The sequence below is a fragment of the Sitodiplosis mosellana genome, unplaced genomic scaffold, assembly GCF_009176505.1.
Source record: "Sitodiplosis mosellana isolate CC-2019 unplaced genomic scaffold, AAFC_SMos_1.0 Smas_scaffold_6164, whole genome shotgun sequence".
In the NCBI taxonomy this organism is placed as follows: Eukaryota; Metazoa; Arthropoda; class Insecta; order Diptera; family Cecidomyiidae; genus Sitodiplosis; species Sitodiplosis mosellana.
Window position 1 is genome coordinate 323544 of NW_022601405.1, and position 19227 is coordinate 342770.

Genomic DNA, 19227 nt, shown 5'->3' on the forward strand with positions numbered 1-19227 from the left:
TGTCAATTGCTTTGACGTTCTAGGCACAAATTTTCGAGAGCCTTTATCAAAATTTCTAGCAATAAATATTTTAAAACAATTGAATGTTTCTGTTGACAAGATCACATTTTGGAAAAGCATTATCGATTAAAGGCCTTAAAACTGGTTTCGTCCAACGAGAACAAGTCCCACATCGCCTCCAACTGCAACACTTCCGGCGTCAACAGTGTCTCTGTGAAAATAAGAGCAATCATTTCAATTAAATTTGGTCAATTTTCGGTAGGAGACATGAAACAATGGAAGAAGAATAAGGAAATGGCGTGAATTTTATGGTGTAAATTGTATTTTACACTTGACTTGGAATGACATGAAATGTTTAAAAATATCTGAAGTATCTTACCCAGCGACCGGACTGTCGGAATGGATTGAAGCAACAGCGACCTTCAATTTTTGAGGCACTCCACTGAGGTTGGCGTTCAAGTCAACGGTTTTCTTCTTGTCTCCCAAATTCAACACAACAACAATAATGTCGGCGGTGGGATTGCTTTTGATTGCTCTTTTGTACGCGAGTACATCTTCATCGACGGCATTAATTTCGAGCTCACCATATTTGAGCGTTTGACCTTGACGAAGTGCCGTTAATCCACGGAACACTTTCAAATGGCTGATTTCTTGTGATTCTTGAAATTTAATGTTACAATCGGTGTAGTTATCTGCCATTGGCAACCAAGTTTTGTCGGCTGTACTGAAACCAGCATTCTTGCTATCGTCCCATTGGAATGGGGTACGTGCAGGATCACGTGAATGATCATGATAAATTTCCGGGTTTGTACGACAAGCCTGTGGATCTTGAGTGTCTTCCCATGAAATCATCACGTCAGTCATACCGATTTCCTCACCCTAGATTGGAAAAAAGTGCAAAAAAATCGAACAAAACTTTTAAAAAATCGTCAATTTCAAACAAATTTAAAGGGAAAACATCACAAAGACACGTCATTCACATTTGAATTTGTTGATTTTTGATTTTCATCAACAAAATAACGAATTTTGAACGAATGAAAACCAAAAATCAATGTTTTAAGCTTTAACTCACATAGAAGGTCACGGTGATTCCAGGCAATGTTTTCAGCAAAATATTCAACAAGTCAATTCGTGTTGGACTGTATCTCGAACCCACTCGCTTTTGGTCATGATTTCCAATCTGAAAATAATAAATGGAGTGCGAATTTCAGTTGAAGTGCCTTAACTACTCATGAATTGTCATTGAAACCATGTCTCATTCAATATTTTGAATATTCTCAATCAATTCCTGAACAAAGAAACATTTTTTTTCAACGAAAATTTTTAGTACTGAAAGGAGTGTCCACTTACCACCCAGTTAGCGTGGATGCCTTTGCCTGGTGGCATACCTTCGATCCAATCGACAATGTGTTCTTTGAATTCAGGAGCTTTAGTGTATTTGTTGGTTCTCGTAATCATATCGAAGTTGAATGGAATTTGTGATCCATAGCGAACAATTTTACCATTCTCCACTTTGCCATAGTATCTCAGATTGTTTTTCAGTGATGTATAAGCTTCAGTCATCAAAATTCTGTGGAAAAAGATATGAAAATTGATGAAATTTATGGACATTTGGTCTAGTGTAATTTAAATTTTTTTCTGTTCCAAAAGCTTCCTGGAAAATCAACGTTCTATTCGAAAAAAAAAAATCTCCCAAAGTCTTTTCTTAAGCTTACCTCGTATCGCTAGAGAATTCTTCTTCATCCATAACTTCGCGCCATTGATAGATCATGTCATAAGTTTCGTCTAGATCTTGTGTTTTTGTGTGATTCAGTGAACAGGAAGCCTGTGGGTCGTCTTGGCACTCACTGCTTTTCTCTTCATCGTCATAGAGTCCATCTTCATTTTCATCGACTTCAAAGAGATTTGGAACGGTATCGCATCGGAAGCCACTGACACCTTTTCGCAGCCAAAATCGTAAAACATCTTTCATTTCGTTAACAACGTCTGGATTACGGTAATTCTTTGGTTTGTAAAAATGTAAATGAAAACAAATTATTCGACTGAACACCTGCACCATTTGTACATGTTTCAATAGTCACTGTTGATTTCTTACCAAATCAGGTTGTTCTTCAAGGAATTGATGCAAATAATATTGTTGTCTGGTTTCATGCCATTGCCATGCGCTGCCACGGAAAATGCTGAGCCAATTGCTTGGTGGTACTCGTGTTCCATTTTCGAGTACTTTTCCACTGTTCCAAATGTAAAAGTCTTTGTACTTTTCATGATCGACATGCTTTGGATCAGCCGAAGCCTTGAACCATTCGTGCAAATCGGAACTGTGATTCGGCACAAAGTCCAGAATGATCTTGAGGTTCAATTCCTTTGCACGGGCCGTTAAGCGTTCGAAGTCTTCAATCGTACCGAAAATTGGATCAATGTCACGGAAATCGGAAATGTCATAACCAAAATCTTTCATTGGACTTTTGAAGATTGGCGACAACCACACGCCAGTAACGTTGATGGTTTTTAAGTATGCCAAATTATCGATGATTCCTTTCAAATCACCAACACCATCGCCATTGCCATCTTTGAACGAACGTGGGTAAATCTGATAGAAATGACCATACTCCCACCAATCGTCACCAGTATCTAGGACACGACCAGATACACAGCATATCGCCAACGCGACAAAGGAGAGTAGAAGTCTCATTTCGAGGGAATTTTAAGTTTCTAACGAATTTCTATTATAAAAACTGTGACTTAAGAACGAAGCTTTTTCGAACCTTTTAACTAATTTTCTGTTTTTCAAAATCTTTTCGAAAAAAAGTAGTTTCTCTTAGCCAATGCTCTGGACTGAGCTTCAACGGTGACTGAACTAATCGAAGAAGACCAGATGTATTTATATCAAATGCGCCACTTGATGGAAACGGCAATTATAAATCGATTTCATCGATTGTCAAGGCACTTCAGATAAGACTGTAATTTGCAAGCAAAGAATGCCGTTTATTGTGCTGTTAAGCGTGGCAATGAAAATAACTTAATTACAAAAAAAAAGTACTTTCTCGCACATCAGCTGTGTCTAAATTGTTTGTTTGATAATGAACTTGTAATAACAGGTTTGATGAATAAAACGAAATTAAAGGAGTCAATAAATTATTTCCGCTATCGAACTGATAACATTGAAGAAAAGAAATACCTCATGTGTACTATTTGATGACGCAAATAGTTTCCACTTCAGTTTTTTTTCTTCCGAATTCGGAATATTTTTCAATGGAATTTGTCATTGGCAGTGAATCATTTTTCGATTGTTTTCAAACAAAGAGATGATTTTTTTTCTATTCAATTGTTTTGATTGATGCAATTAATTGTATTTACCAGGTGTATAAACTTTGTCGTCAGCTTAATCACTGTTAGACAAATATGTTGGGCATAATAAATCAAACAATGGCGTTCGATTTTGATTATAATCAAAATAAAAACCGAAGAATAATTATTCTTTTTTTCGTTCATTCATAGTTATTGAATGATGTACAACTAACGATTAGTTTGCATTGTTAGTAAATTTACGGACAACAAGAGGTAAATAAAGGGGGACAATCACTTCCTCATTGATCAATAGTGGGCACGCGTGCAGCGATATACGCCAGAAAATGATTGGCTTTTTCAGCCGCAAATTGACACAATTTTATGAACTGATTTTTGTAGATTAAAACCAAAACCCTATCGAGCTAGCGAAACAATTGTTTCGTGCAACAACAATGTTTGAATCAATAATTGGGTATTTTAATCAACAAAAAATCAATTGATATAAAACTGACACACGTGTTTACCACCACAAGTTGCAACTCATTGCCATACGATTTGAAGTATTCCATCTGAAAAAAAAAATGCCATCCATTCATTATTACAGACAAAATCGCGCGATAAAATTCCCGGTATTTTGATTAAAATAAAAAAAAATTGTCTAAAAATTTAGACAATCAAAATTGCAACGCAGACGAATTCCTCAAATTTTCCTTTCAAGTGATGTGCTATTTCAGGTAAGAGTCTTACACTGAGAGCTTTGTGCTCTCAATTTTGAAGATAATGAACAATATAAAATACCGTTGCCCACTTTTACTTTTCCGTACACAACGTGTCAAGGGAAAGTATAGGAATTGGTCCCGAATTTTTTTTCTCGCAAAATTAGCTTAGATCATCATAAAAACTCATGAAACGCGTAGAAAACCACTTTTTGAGATACTTTTCCGTTCGTGTGCCGTCGTTGTCGTTGTCGTCGTTGTCGTCGTTGGTGTTTGTTAACACGTACAGCGATAATTTGTGACTACGAAATCGGTTAACTTTTCAATTCTATGGGCGCTGCCATGTTGAAAATTTACGTGCGATATGGTGTACGCACTCAATAGTTCCACTTATTTCAATAAGGAATCTCTATAGGTGGCGCTGCCACATCGTCATTGACATCGAGTCGAATATTGTCAAATATAATAACATTGTTTATATAGGCTTTTATCGCAGTACGTGTTAACACGATAACTCAAAAAATAATTGAGATAATCAAAATCTGGAAATGCCAAAAGTTTTGTATTCAAAAAACTTAGTTTAAGTTCGAAGATGAGCCATTTTCGATTTGATTTCGGGGTACTTGCCCTAAGAAAAACCTCAAAAAATTGACACTTTTGTATGGGAGGTACCTGTAAATCGACTCCGATTGGCTTCAAACTTTCTGAGAATTCATTTTTTGGGAGAAAAATAAGATTCTGAAAGTTTGAAACCAATCGGAATCGATTTACGGGTACCTCCCATACAAATTTTTTGAAATTTTGACTAAAATTACCGATTTTTGGACAATTTTGTATGGGAGGTACCCGTCAATCGATTCTGATTGGCTTCAAACTTTCTGAAGTTTCATTTTTTGGAGAAAAAATAAGATTCTGAAAGTTTCATGTTGATCGCATTTGCAGAAGTTTGATTTTTAGTCCTCAATTTTTGTCGAAATTTTCTTGGAAAAAATTGAGGGCCAAAAACCAAACTTCTGCAAATGCGATCAACATGAAACTTTCAGAATCATAGTTTTTCTACGAAAAATGTAACCACAGAAAGTTTAAAGCCAATAAGAATCGGTTTACGGGTACCTCTCATACAAAATTGTTGAAGTTTTAGTTAAAGTCACCGATTTTTCACTTTATTTTCATTATTATATTTTCACTGCCTTCATCTCAAGAAAATTCACAAAAAATAACCAAAAGTTCATACGGACAACGCAGGCCAACGCTACGGAAAAGTTCGGGATTACCAATGTAATTCTTTTTATTTCAGAACAATTTGACTGCTTGTGTGTGATGTGCAAACAGTTTACTTTCCCGCGAATAAAAACTTTTTATGACTCCTTTCTCTATCGCGAAATTTTTTTTGTTGGCCCATTACACAATTTGTGACGCACAATTTTATTCGTTGGGTCAAATTCAAGTCACCTTGGTACAAAATAACTCGAAACGAATTACTAACACTTTGCAAAATGGCAGATAATATTGAACAATGAAATTTTGCTATCTGCGATTAGTTTCAAAAAAAAGAAGTCCAAAAAAAAAACAAAGAATCATTCCACACATTTTTTGAAATTTTTTTTAAAACGATCAATGTTTTAGACGATGTTTATGTTTTTCTAATTTGACTCGTTTAGTTTTCGATTCATTTGGATTGTGAGTGGATCAATCTGCCATGGCACTTTTTATTCATTTTCATTTCTCAGTGCTTTGAAATTCGCTTCCACATCCACACATTTGCGTTTTCATTTGAATTCTTTTCACCAATTTACTGTCTTAGTGCCGGGAAAATTTATTGGATAATGCGACTCTGATACTCTTTCAATGAATAAAGTAGTGGCTTGAGGTGGTGTGTCGATCTTTTTGTTGGATTAATCATGCAATTCTGAAAAAAAGACTTTGTCTTAGAAAAAATCGCTCAATAGAGCAATCGGCAAGAGAGTTCTTATTGCATGAGTTGAAGCAGTCACTTCTGTTGACTTGCGTAGTATGTGACCGCACTGTTAATGGAAATGTTTCGACTGTACAATTAATCGATTATTTTGTGACATAGTCGAATGGCTAAAAGTGATTATCCAGTACAAAAACTATGATCATTGTTAATTGCAATCAAAAGTTGACTACAGTTAAACGCCCCAAATTAAGCGAAAATTTTTCATACAAAAATTCTGCTCAGTTAACTAAAGTCGCTTATTAGTCATCTGTTTTCCACTTAAAATCCAATAAAAAATGACAATAGAGAAGTGTCTGAAATGAAGCACAACATGAAATGTATTTCCTAAAAACGCAACATGAATCATCGCTTCAATAGAAATTCACTCATAATGAAATGTAAATTTTGAATGTGGGAATGTTGTGTTTTTCGTAAAAATGATAAGAGAAATGAGTTAGTGTGTTCAGCAAAGATTTAAGACTTGACCATTTCTATAATCATGTTGAAGATAAAATGAGTAGTTTGAAGCGAAAATGTAATACAGAAAAGTTGCGTGGAAAAATTTTATTATTACATTTTATTTATTACATTTTCGCTCCAAACTACCCAAATTTCGTTATCTTTTATCTTTTCCATTTCATCATGGTGGGTTTCTATTGAAGCGACGATTCATGTTATGTTCTTAAGAAACAAATTTCATGTTGCGCTTTAGTTCAAACACTACTTCTGTGTTCCCATTTTCTTATTATTATCAACAACACAATTTGAATGATTAATAATCAGTGATTATTAGTCAGTGAATGTCAACCACTCATATGAAATTCAATCGAAGTGAAAATGGGATAGAGTCGATCATACAATGAAGAAAAGCCAGAGCACTCTTTAATATAAAAAAAAAGATTTTCCTTAGAAACTTATTGAATTTCTTTATTTGCTTATATTCGAATATAAAAATTAAGATTCTGCCATTTGAAAGTTTTACATAAAATATCTTGAATTGTTTTGTCCAACGAGAACAATGCCGACTTCCGATGGTACTTTGAGGTTGTTGGTTTCCACAGAATCGCTGTAAGAAAATGAAAACGTTGAACAGTTTTTTTTGTGCATGAAATTGAAAAAAAAAATTGATGCAACATTTGAATTTGGTTTAAAATGTTACCCAGGATTGATAGTTGTAGAGTGGATTGAAACAACGGACACTGTCATTTTCTCAGGCAATGCACTAAGATAATATGTCAAATCAAAATATTTATCAATTGTTCCCAAGTTCAATACAACAGCGATCACATCAGCGGTAGCGTCACCTGCAATTTGTCTTTTGTACACGAGTACATCTTCATCGACAGCTGCAAGCTGTAGCCCGCCATACTTCAAAGTTTTCGTCCTTCTGAGTTTTCCCAATTCAATAACATTTTTCAAAAAGCTACGATCCAAGTTCCTCTGCAACTCAACGTTACACTCGGTGAAATTGTCGGCAACTGGAAGCCAAGTTAGTGAAGCCGAACTGAAGCCAGCATTTTGACTGCTGTCCCATTGCATTGGCGTACGGGCCACCTCACGCTTGTCACCCGACGGAATGAGCACATCCGTCATTCCGATCTCTTCACCCTTTTGGCCGAAACGGATTTTCGTTAGAAAAATCTTAGAGTGAAGAAAAATGTTCAGTGAACGTTGTTCACATTACACTTACATAGTATGTGACCGTAATACCAGGCAATGTCTTCAGCAAAATGTTGAACAGATCAGTTCGTGAAGGCTTATATCTCGTTGCAAGTCGACTACCGTCGTGGTTTCCAAGCTAGAATATGATATTTGATGAATATTTTCATTACGGATATGAGGGTGATGGATTGAAAATGAGTTATTTTATGCCGTAAAGTAGTTCTGCACCTAAAAAAGTCGTATTCGATTATTTTGACGGTTAGCTTTATACCCAGTATACAAAAAAGTAATCAAATTTCTTTCCCTCTTCCACTCGTTCGTAAACATACACATACTACCCACAGGAATAAGCCGAAAACTGCGGTTCACAAACCGCACCCACAAATGAGTAAAGGCACGGACAAACTTGTAGGCAATACAGCGACCGCGCGCTTGTGTTCAGTTTGTGCATATGTACGAATGACTAGGAGAGCGAAAGAAATTTAGGTTTACTCTTTTAAAGCAGTCGGTATATATAGATAAGCACCGAAATATTGGTGCAACTATTTTTAGGCGCAGCATTACTTTCGGGGAATATGAATATAGTTCGACATGTGTAGAGATAGTGAATTTATTTGGGTCAGGAAAATTGAGGAGTTTGACCACTTTTCTCTGGTCAGAAAGAAAAACATAGAGGGAGAGAATTTTTGCTGCAGGAGCAAAAATATACAAACACCTTCATGTGCCCATGTTCGATTGAAATCATGTTGCTGATGAAAAAAATGATTGAAATTGGCCCTAGAACTGAAAAACGCACTTACCACCCAATTGGCATGAATTCCATTTCCTTTTGGTAGATTCAAAAGCCAAGTTTCAATATATTTTATGTATCCATAGCTTCCGGTTTCCATCCACGTGTTTGACATCAACCTAAAGGGCAATAAAAATCATTAAGAAAACTTGAAAAATAGCTGAAAGATCCAACTAATAAATAACTTACTCGAAATTGAATGGCATTTGAGCTCCATATTCAACGATTTCTCCGTTTTCGACTCGCCCATAATATCTCAAAGCAAGCTCCAATGGTGAGTATGCTTCGGCCATCAAGATTCTAGAAACATTTTTATGAATTTTTTTTGATTCGGATTAAAGAAATTTTTCCATTTGATACAAATTTTATGTAAAATCATTATCGTTTATCAACAAAGACAAATGCAGTATCGTAAATAAAACTCTTGGAAGAAACAAAAATCGCCCTAGCTCTTTATTAAACTAATTGTATACCATCAATTGACAAGAATTGCGTCATTGTCACTACTTTGTAAATAAGTAGGTAAGTAGTACTTACCGTGTTTGATTGGAAAATTCATCTTCGTCCAGAACTCGTCTCCATTCATACACCAGATCAAATGTTTCGTTCAAGTCATGGGTGTGAATGTGATTGAGATAGCAATATTCATCGGGTTCACAGCGGTCAGCGCCACTCAACGGTTCATCATCATAAACGCCATCGGCATTTTCCTCTGATTCATACAAATGTGGTACGGCATCAATGCGAAAGCCGCTGACTCCTTTTCTCAGCCAATAACGCAAAATTTCTTTCATTTCTTCGTGAACGGCTGGGTTTCGGAAGTTCTGCGGTTGGAAAAAGTAGAAACAAATTATTAATTACCATCTCACTCAGTGAGTCGATCTCATTATTATTTAAAATTGTTGCTATTCTCTTACCAAATCTGGTTGTGCTGGCAAGAACTGATGATAGTAATACTGTTGTCTTGATTCAACCCATGTCCAGGCACTTCCGGTAAATACGCTGAGCCAATTGCTTGGTGGTGATCTTGTGCCATCTGGCAGCAGCTTTCCATTATTCCACACATAGAAATCCTTGTATTTTTCAAAATCTGGATCGTTTGGATTGCATGACTTCTTAAACCATTCATGTTGATCAGAGCTGTGATTTGGTACGAAATCCAAAATAATCTTGATGTCCAATTCCCTTGAACGAGCCATTAGATGTTCAAAGTCGTCAAGTGTGCCGAATATTGGGTCAATATTACGAAAATCGGAAATGTCATAGCCGGTATCTTTCATTGGTGATTTAAAAATTGGCGACAACCACACTCCAGTCACGTCAATAGTTTTTAGGTATGAAAGATTTTCGATGATTCCCTTCAAATCACCAGTACCATCACCATTGCCATCCTTAAACGAACGTGGATAAATCTGATAGAAATGGCCATACTCCCACCAATCATCAACCATTTTTAGAATACGACCCGAAACTGAACATATCGCCAACACGATGAATGTGAATAGAAGTTTCATTTAGATGAATTTTGATGTTTTACGAAAAAAAAAATTTTTTTTCATTAGAACTAACTGTGTAATTTAAAAACCGTTTTAACTTTTCAACTAATGCTATGTTATTTTCACACCAAAGCCTCGCTTGTGACTGCATTGATGAGAAAAACATGGTTCTGGTATTTATATTGAATACTGCAGTTGAAAAAATGCAGCAATTGAAACAAAGCGGCAATTATTAATCGATTTGATAGATGGGTCAACCTTGAAGATAATACTTTTATCGTTATTATTAAACGTCGTGTCATGCGATTTATTGCATTCAATTAGTAAATGCAATGACAACATCTTGATTACAAAAAGAAAAAAAACTTTTTTCGAGTCGATTGTTTACCTGTTCATTGAACTGTGTTCAATACGTTGTACCTTGAGAACATGAAAAAATAGAAGGATTAATAATAGCACAGTTCTGCAGCAAATTGATAACATCACAAAGGGCAACACATTTCCTGGTCGCCGATGAAGCAAATTTAAAAGGCTCAATTTTGATTTTTACATGTTTGTTTTTAGAACCATAAACAATTATTCGTCGCATTCACATAGTGACAAACCATTTTGTCATTGGATCAAAATAAAATTGCTGTTTGTAAAACACTGGGGGCATTGCCCATAGTAATTTATTACCTTCTGATTAGAAAGATCATAAATCAATTGCCGGAACAACATGAAGACAGCCATTGACATCTCCAAACCAACTCCTTGAATCATCGAATGTTTCGAGCAGTTTTTTTTTCAACCGTTTGTGGCTTGAGTACAACATGCCATTTCTAGTTGAACTATATTATATATTGATCTTGGATAGATGATAAATTATTCTTCAAGTGAACTCGGTCTAAGACATTTTGGAGAGCAAGAGAGCATACAATTGTCGATAAGTCCTTTACAAAAATGAAATGCGGGAACCAAGAAAGCCCTGGAGCGGTAACATCCAGAATAAAAAATGTTCTTCCGGAGAAAAGCTAACGATTCCATAATGAGCATCATTTATGTCTATAAAGTCGTTCGATCGACTCACCTTTTGGATCAGTAATAAAGTATGTGTGTTTTTTTCAAATTTGCGAGCGATCGGCTGTATGGTGGATAGCTAAGGTTATTAAAATCGAACGATTCCTTCAGAAGAGCTCTTATTCTATTATAAAGACATAAAAAAGGCACTACATTTCTTACTGTCATCGATTGAAATATCGAAGAACGATCAAAATATGTTTTCAATTTGATTTATTTGAACATCGATCTTTTAACATCGGCATATTATTATCATAGCGCTTAATATCGTGATTTCTCTTCGTGTTCAATGAATCTTAACAGAATTTTCAAAAACATTTATGCAATCGCAGCAAATTACTTCACTTCCTTCCAATGAACACAATAGCGGCTTCAGGTGACACGAAGACTTTGCTCGAATCAACTTTTCTTCTGTAAAATGAAAAGAAAATAATGTAATTGAAATAAAGAAAATAATTTCGACGGAAAATAAATGTTGAGTTTCCCTTTTAAAATGTTTCTTCAGAAAAAAATCGCTTACCCTGGAAGAATTGGGTGAGGAAGTATATTCGATGTTGCATGAACTGAAGCAGTGACTACTTCCAATTTTGATGGCAAATTGTCGAGATGGTCATTCAAATTAACGTTCTTCTTGTTGAGGCCCAAATTCAAGACAACCACAACAATATCGGCATCTGGTTGATCTTCGATCACTCGTTGGTACACGAATAACTCTTCATCGACAATGCTCAGTTTCAATGCCCCGTATTTCATCGTTGGATTTCGTCTGGAAAAAACGATGAAATTTGTTTACGGACGATGAAATTTGGCTGAGAACCATTATTTGTAGTGAATTGATTACAATAAAGCCATTGAATACATACAACTAACATAATATCTGTTTCTAGGCGTTATATCCTTATTGGCCTCAGCTATTTCGAATTTGTGACTCATTTTTCAAGAAAAATTCGTAGCCTCTTTGAATTTGTGGCAAGTATTTCAATGCTTTCCATAGAAAATCTGTCACAAATTCAAAGAGGCTACAAATTTTTCTTGGGAAATGAGTCACAAATTTGAAATAGCTGCAGCTAATTAGGAGATAACGCTTAGAAACAGATATTATGTTGGCTGTATGTATTCACTGCAATAAACACAAACCTCAACGCCATTATTTGACGGAATACATTCAAGTGGCTGCGTTTCGCTTTGGTTTGCAACGCAACGTTACATTTGGTATAATTCGAAGCGACTGGCAACCAAGTTTTGTTGGCTGTACTGAAGCCAGAATTTTTGGTATCGTCCCACTGGAATGGGGAACGTTCGGGATCACGTGTGAAATAAATGTAGCGCTCCGGATCGGTACGACATGCTTGTGGATCGACGGTTTCTTCCCATGTTATAAAAACGTTTGTCATTCCAATTTCTTCACCCTGGAAAAAAGATTTAGGATTTTGAATTCATCGGATTTTCATTCGAAAATGAAAATTGAGAAATTTGGTGAGAGTGGCAGCCTGGCTAGTAGCAAAATTTCGAAAACCAGATATTCAAATAGATTTTTCCAATCTTTTTTTGATCACGTGATGTATTCCGGAAACAAAATTCATGATAACTCAAGAGTCTTGAGTCAAGACTAAAGAGTAAAAGCTCGAAACTGCACCGAATGGTCAAAAACATATCCAGACTGTTCAAAATATCCGACAGAAAAAAGAATGATAAAAAATCCACTCACGTAGTAAGTGACTGCGATTCCAGGCAACGTTTTCAGCAAAATGTTGAACAAATCAACTCGTGATGGATTGTACTTTGATGCAATTCTTCCGTTGTCATGATTTCCCATCTGCAAAAATTCAATGAGAATGTTCATTATGTTAAAAAATAATGTTTCATATGAATTGAGGCAAAGCTTTGAATTCATTGAATTTGAAACTTTCAGGAAAAAAATTGAAAATAATGAAAATAATTTTTTTCTATAAGGAATTGGTGAAATTGAAGAAATTTGGAAGAAAAATTAAGAGAGGAGAGGAAAAGAGAAAGAAAAAGGGAGCAATTTGAGGAAAAATTGAAGAATTTCAAAAAAAAAAGAAAAAAAAATGAAGCCAGCATACTAACCACCCAGTTTGCTTGAATTTTGTTGCCTTTTGGCAAGGCATTGAACCAATCATCAATTTGGAATTTGTAACCCCATGTGCCAGTTCCGCTCCATGTGTTGCTAAAAAAAAGAAAGCATTTGATATTGATGAATATTGAAAAATTTGTCTCAAGTTGGCGGTCAAAACATAAAAAGGTATTATGCACTATCTCACCTTAGCAATAGGAAATTGAATGGCATTTGAGCTCCGTATTGGTCGTCAACAATTGATCCATTTTCGATTTTACCAAAGTATCTCATTACTAATGGCAAATCTGTATATCCCTCTGTCATCAAAAGTCTTTTGTTGAAAGAGAAAAAAATGGAAAAGCAGAATTAGAATACGAGTAAGAATTATTCAGTGACAGAGAATAGAAAAGCACACAAAAAGGTACGAAAGAGCTTAAATTCCGAACAAAAGTTCATCTACTTCAGGGAATTTCAAGTTTTGTATCACATTGTGTCACAATAGGCATCGTATGAGTATAACTTGTCCCTTAACACCAAACGTCATGATTTCCCTTTAAAAGAGAGCCCGTTCCAACTAACCTAGTATAATTGGAGAATTCCTTTTCGTCCACAACACGTCGCCATTGATAGATCATGTCATAAGTTTCGTCCAAATCTTTAGTTTCCGTATGTTTAAGACTGCACGAAGCTTCTGGGTCATCTTCACAGATACCTATAAAATAAATAAATGTATACGACGTTTTAGTTCAGTTGTTCAAATTAACTTTATTTTTCATTACATACCACTCTTGGGTTCATCATCATAATAACCTTCAGCGTTTTGTTTCGATTCAAAAATGAATGGTACAGCATCGATTCTGAATCCATCGACTCCTTTTCTTAACCAGAATCGCAAAACCTCTTTCATTTCGTCGACGAGTTCTTGGTTTCTAAAGTTCTTTGGTTGCAAAAGTGAAAACAAAATAAACATTATTCCATGAACATCGTTTACTTGTTGATATTTCAACTTCTGCAATGATATTTCCTTACCAAATCGGGCTGTTCTTCTAAGAATTGATGCAAATAATAGGCTTGCAAATCGTCAACCCACTGCCAAGCGCTGCCACGGAAAATACTAAGCCAGTTACTGGGTGGTACTCTGGTTCCATTCTCTAGCAATTTACCCTCGTGCCAAATGTAATATTCCTTATATTTTGCATGTTCTGGATCGCTTTTGTTCAGTGCCTTTTTGAACCATTCATGCTGATCAGAGCTATGATTGGGCACAAAGTCCAACACTAATTTAATGTCGAGCTCTTTGGCGCGGGCAACTAAACGCTCAAAATCTTCCATTGTTCCGTATTCGGGTTGAATCGCTCGAAAATCGGAGATGTCATAGCCGAAATCTTTCATTGGACTTTGGAAGATTGGAGAAAGCCATGTGCCAGTAACGCCAATCGATTTGAGATAATCCAAACGCGCGGTGATTCCATTGATATCGCCGACTCCATCGCCGTCACTGTCTTGGAATGAACGCGGATAAATTTGATAGAAATGACCATATTCCCACCAATCGTCTTCGGCCAACACATTGCCAGCAATCGAACAGATCGCCAACATAAATATCGCCAACTTTTTCACCATTCTATTTGATGCACTCACTTATCGAGTTTGAAAAATTATTTTTCAAGTTTTGGAATACTGAATTTGAAACGAATTTTAACGCGGAAAAATTATCTCTATTCAAGACTGTCACAGAAGTCTTTCCTGAAACTAATCGATTGATATCTAGAGGTAACTGGATTCAAACAAACGACATTACACCTATATTTATAGTGGGCAAGAGTGCTTCTGGAAAAGGTCATAAAGCGATTGTTTTTGTCTTCGATAGATGCATCTACTTTAATATGCCACATAAAGATAAGACTATCTACAGACTTTCGTCGCCCATTTCCATAAAATCATCTTCAATTGAAGACAAATTGCACATCATTTTCTTCTTCTTTTTTTTCTCTCGAAATAATCAATATTTAATAAAGAAACAATCAATTAAATGCAATTTCATTGAGTATGAATAGTTTATCAAGACAATAAACCGATCAAGAGTAATTTGTGTGCATTGCTCGTTCGTAGAGTAGCTCTTAACCGTAAATATATCCCGTGAATACATCGTGAATAATACGTCACATTAACCGTTCTGATAGCGAGTAAAACCACACGACTAACTGAAATAAAAGTTCCATTTTTTGCAATCACGAATTGCAAGGTAATCTCTTGACTTGGGCCATAAATTTATTCTAAAGCGATCTATATATCAGTGCGTATAAGTAGCCAGCTTGAGGTGCTTACACCACTTGAAAATCAATCAGTAAGCTCGTCAACTTATCGAACAAATTGGCCTTGATTTCTATGACGAACCATATGAATAGCTGACGTTGACGTAAATAAATTAATTGATAAATTCATATTTTTAGCTGGTTAAAAATTTTGCACAAAAATTATAGAAAAAGATACGATGGAAACATTTCTATTCCAAAATGAAACACTTTAATCAATTTTACAGGTGGAAAATTTTTGTGCGCAGACAAATCGTTTTGGATTTATTAGTATGTATTTGATCGAATTCAATCATCTTCAACTATGCTCAGGTCTAGGTATTCGTTTACTGCTTTGAAAATATAACATTAAAACTAGCCATAAGAATGGTTGACATTGCGTATTAGAATGGAGCTTATAGGATGAGTTATGCCACTTGACATAAGTCATAAGTATAAAGATACCAACAATGTTGGTCCAAATTCTAATCTCCCCTTCTGGCATTTTTCTACGCTTTCCAAACAGGTATTTAACTTATTCTTCAACAAAACCATTGTGAAAAATAGCGATGCAATAAACCAGTCAATCCGATTTATATTGTACAATTGGAGGCGTGTTACCGTCATGTGATTGATGTGCAATTATTGCACTTCAAAAACGATCAAAGAGTTTGTTGTTTACATTGTGTTGTCGTTAGTCAGTACTTTACGAAAATATAAGAAAATTTGATTGTGAATTGAGAAAATGTAACCAAATTCAAGAAACAACAAAACACAAATCGTTAATTAAGTGAAAGAATTTACAATTTAAGCAAGATCACCTTTTATTTATCAAAAAGAATTTTTTCTATTTTCCAGAGATAAAAAAAATTACTTTGCACTCGTCTCGAAATGTAAACATATGGGGTATGCATGTTAACTTTAAAAAGAACGTGCTCCATGACCGTATCTCCAATCTTCAAATGCCAATTTGATTTTATGTAACATCATGCATGACCTTCAAAAAAAAACTTCGTGCTCTAATTTCATTCCAATTAATCACTACTTGAGTTTGAAATTAGATATTATCGTCACTATTAACGACATAAAAAACTGAATGTAAACAACAGAATGAAAACAACAAACTCTTTGATCGTTTTTGAAGTGCAATAATTGCACATCAATAACATGACGGTAACACGCCTCCAATTGTACAATATAAATCGGATTGACTGGTTTGCATCGCTATTTTTCACAATGGTTTTGTTGAAGAATAAGTTAAATACCTGTTTGGAAAGCGTAGAAAAATGCCAGAAGAGGAGATTAGAATTTGGACCAACATTATTGGTATCTTTATACTGATGACTTATGTCGAGCCACTCGCAAATGAGAAAAGAATTTGAATGTATCAAATATGATAAGAATACTATAATAGTCCATAAGCGTACACATGAAATAAATGATGAACTTTGAAAATTTCAGTAGAAGTCTCGATTTGTTTTCAATCCTTGAATACTCCGTTCATTTCATTGTTTTTACCGCGTAGTCTAGAGTGAACCGAATTCTTATTTTCATCGCTTCTCGGCCTAAAGGCTAAGATCAAAGTGTAGTATAAAAGTTGGTACAAAACAAAAATTGAAAAAGAAAATATCAGCTCAAAAATGGAATATTTATTGCACGTTTCCACTTGAAAGTGATCAGGATTCACTAACACGGTTCAAACCAGATTGAAATTTGGATTAATTCTTACGATTTACTCGGAACAATTTATTTACATTCTGTCAAAAGAACTAATTGGATTTTTAATGTGGACCGCTTGTGGCTTAGGTTTCGGGTAGAACATTCTTCCGCTGGATTTCTTCAACAAATATTCGATTTGGATGTGATGTCTCTCGATGGTTACCTACGAGATATCACTCATTCAGATCGCGTTTCATATTCAGCACGTTTGGGGTTTGGGGTTGCACAAATCCAGGAGAAAACCATTCAATACCATGAACAATTGAAAAATTTTGAGCTGTTTTTTTCCTGAAAACCGATGTTCCAACAAAGTAACAACATCGGCATGGTTGAATTTATGGCAATTTATTTAAAATATGGCACTACAATTGAATACGGGAACTGAAAGAAATCATCCGATTATTCAGCTATTCGCCACCTGAAAAATACACATCGATCAAAAAAATTAAACCAATTTCCTATTGAGTAAAAATAAATGCACAACATTACCATTGTTGGCAGCATATTGAATCTATTCCAATTGCTCTTCCATATTAATTTTCTTTCCTTTACCGACAAAAAGTTTGACGACATCATCGTTGCCTGAGTAATAATAACACAGATCAATGGAAAAGATCAAAGCGATTTCTTATTTAGTCATTGGCCCTACCATTCTGAGCAGCATATTGAAGAGGTACACGATTCGCATTATTTTTAATACCAGTATTGGCTCCTTTATCGATGAGAAGCTTAGCGATACTTTTGTAACCTGAAAATTAGTTTAAATTGATGAAAAATATCCAGCTAATTTCCTATTTAGGGAAAACACGTATTCAACATTACCATACTCAGCAGCATAATGAAGAGGTGTATTTCCCAAATTATTTTTACTATCAAGTTTGGCCCCTTTGCCGATGAGAAGTTTAGCAATATCTTTGTGCCCTGAAAAATATTTCAAATCGATGAATAAGATCAAATCAATCTATTATTTTTACACAAGCAACGAAGTGGTTAACGCTCTGCGAACAGTGCCTTCGTTTCTTTTTTCAATTTTTCAAACCATTACATTGTGCTACGAAATTGTGTGTTTGTCTGAATTCTTTTTTCGAACCACAGTACATTTGCTACTGAAAATGGGAATAGTATGCCCGAAGATTCGCCATAAATTTATCATATTTAATTTTTAAATATGGATTATCAGTTAAAAATGTGCCTACTGTTATTCGAAAAGAAAATTCAGTCAACACACGCACACAGTCTCATAGCTTATTACAATGTATTTTAATCATGATAATAATAGCGAAATATTCAAAATTACCTTTAAAAGCAGCTATATGAAGAGGTGTCGATTTCATATTATTTTCACTATCAAAAATGGCTCCTTCAGCGATGAGCTTTTTTGCTTCCTTCAAATTACCTAAAAAATAATAAAGATTAATAAAACGGATTGAACAAGACATTCTTCTAAAACATAAATGTCCAAAATTACCAGTATCAGCAGCAAAATGCAGAGCTGTATTTCCTTGTTCGTCTCTTGCGTGTACTATAGGTTGAAAAAATTATAGATCAGTGAAGTGAATCGAACGAAAATGCATTTTTTTGTCGAAAATGATGGGGAAATGCATAGAATATATTCTATAGCATCCTGTATATGAGGCAATAATATTATACATTCGTTGCGTATGTGACATCTGATGTACGGCATCACCGTATTGGATTGAAGCAAGTGTGTATTTATTTCATATCTCCATACATCAAATGGTACTTTGTGTGATGAGAGTGAAAACTGTATAAATAAATGAAACTTCAATCTTACCGTCCCTTCCGGATGGTGCTCCACCCACATCGCCGATTAAGAACTGTGGAAATAGAACAAAGTGATACAATTGGAATGGGAAAAATGGATGAAGTTGGAATTGTTCTCAACTATTTTTCGTTCGAATAAAAGTTTCCGATGGACATCGTTCTTGGAATGGAAGATTTTTCCAACGAAATTAGTTGAGAAAAATGTATCTTAAATTTTCGACTGAAAGAATCAAATGCAAGAAATTCGATCCAAAATTTGCAAGAGAAAAAAGATGACTGAAATTGTCGACTCACCTCGCATACCGCCAAGCCAATGAGCAGCAGTGTGATAGAACTTCGACTCAGCATTTTTCTAGCTTCGAACTAACAAAAGTTTACTGTGAA

At 35.2% G+C, this 19227-nt stretch overlaps 4 protein-coding genes across 4 annotated transcripts; all 4 read right to left on the reverse strand.

The window, feature by feature from the left end:
* On the reverse strand, nucleotides 1–2854 carry LOC129574524 (maltase A1-like; the record flags this gene model as incomplete). Its single annotated transcript, XM_055456607.1, is given in 6 exon segments — nucleotides 1–211; nucleotides 380–879; nucleotides 1073–1180; nucleotides 1351–1570; nucleotides 1716–2002; nucleotides 2096–2854. Coding segments are annotated over 6 exon segments (1788 nt in total). The 5' UTR covers nucleotides 2693–2854.
* Nucleotides 2855–6861: 4007 nt separating this feature from the next.
* Nucleotides 6862–10061, reverse strand: LOC129574525 (maltase A1-like). Its single transcript, XM_055456608.1, has 7 exons — nucleotides 9331–10061; nucleotides 8951–9237; nucleotides 8603–8713; nucleotides 8424–8532; nucleotides 7652–7759; nucleotides 7121–7569; nucleotides 6862–7027 (listed from the first exon to the last, which is right to left on the reverse strand). Exons 1-7 carry the CDS (start codon nucleotides 9925–9927, stop codon nucleotides 6940–6942), a joined length of 1749 nt encoding a protein of 582 aa, XP_055312583.1. The 5' UTR covers nucleotides 9928–10061; the 3' UTR covers nucleotides 6862–6939.
* Nucleotides 10062–11164: 1103 nt separating this feature from the next.
* Nucleotides 11165–14877, reverse strand: LOC129574502 (probable maltase). Its single transcript, XM_055456581.1, has 9 exons — nucleotides 14075–14877; nucleotides 13829–13982; nucleotides 13625–13757; nucleotides 13251–13376; nucleotides 13057–13156; nucleotides 12677–12784; nucleotides 12106–12377; nucleotides 11489–11734; nucleotides 11165–11379 (listed from the first exon to the last, which is right to left on the reverse strand). Exons 1-9 carry the CDS (start codon nucleotides 14666–14668, stop codon nucleotides 11310–11312), a joined length of 1803 nt encoding a protein of 600 aa, XP_055312556.1. The 5' UTR covers nucleotides 14669–14877; the 3' UTR covers nucleotides 11165–11309.
* Nucleotides 14878–17029: 2152 nt separating this feature from the next.
* LOC129574509 (CARD- and ANK-domain containing inflammasome adapter protein-like) lies at nucleotides 17030–18896 on the reverse strand (the record flags this gene model as incomplete). The annotated part of the gene is made up of 7 exons (XM_055456588.1): nucleotides 17030–17476; nucleotides 17548–17640; nucleotides 17708–17806; nucleotides 17881–17979; nucleotides 18356–18454; nucleotides 18527–18580; nucleotides 18854–18896. Coding segments are annotated over 6 exons (465 nt in total), but the record flags the coding sequence as incomplete, so codon positions are not given.
* Nucleotides 18897–19227: the final 331 nt, after the last annotated feature.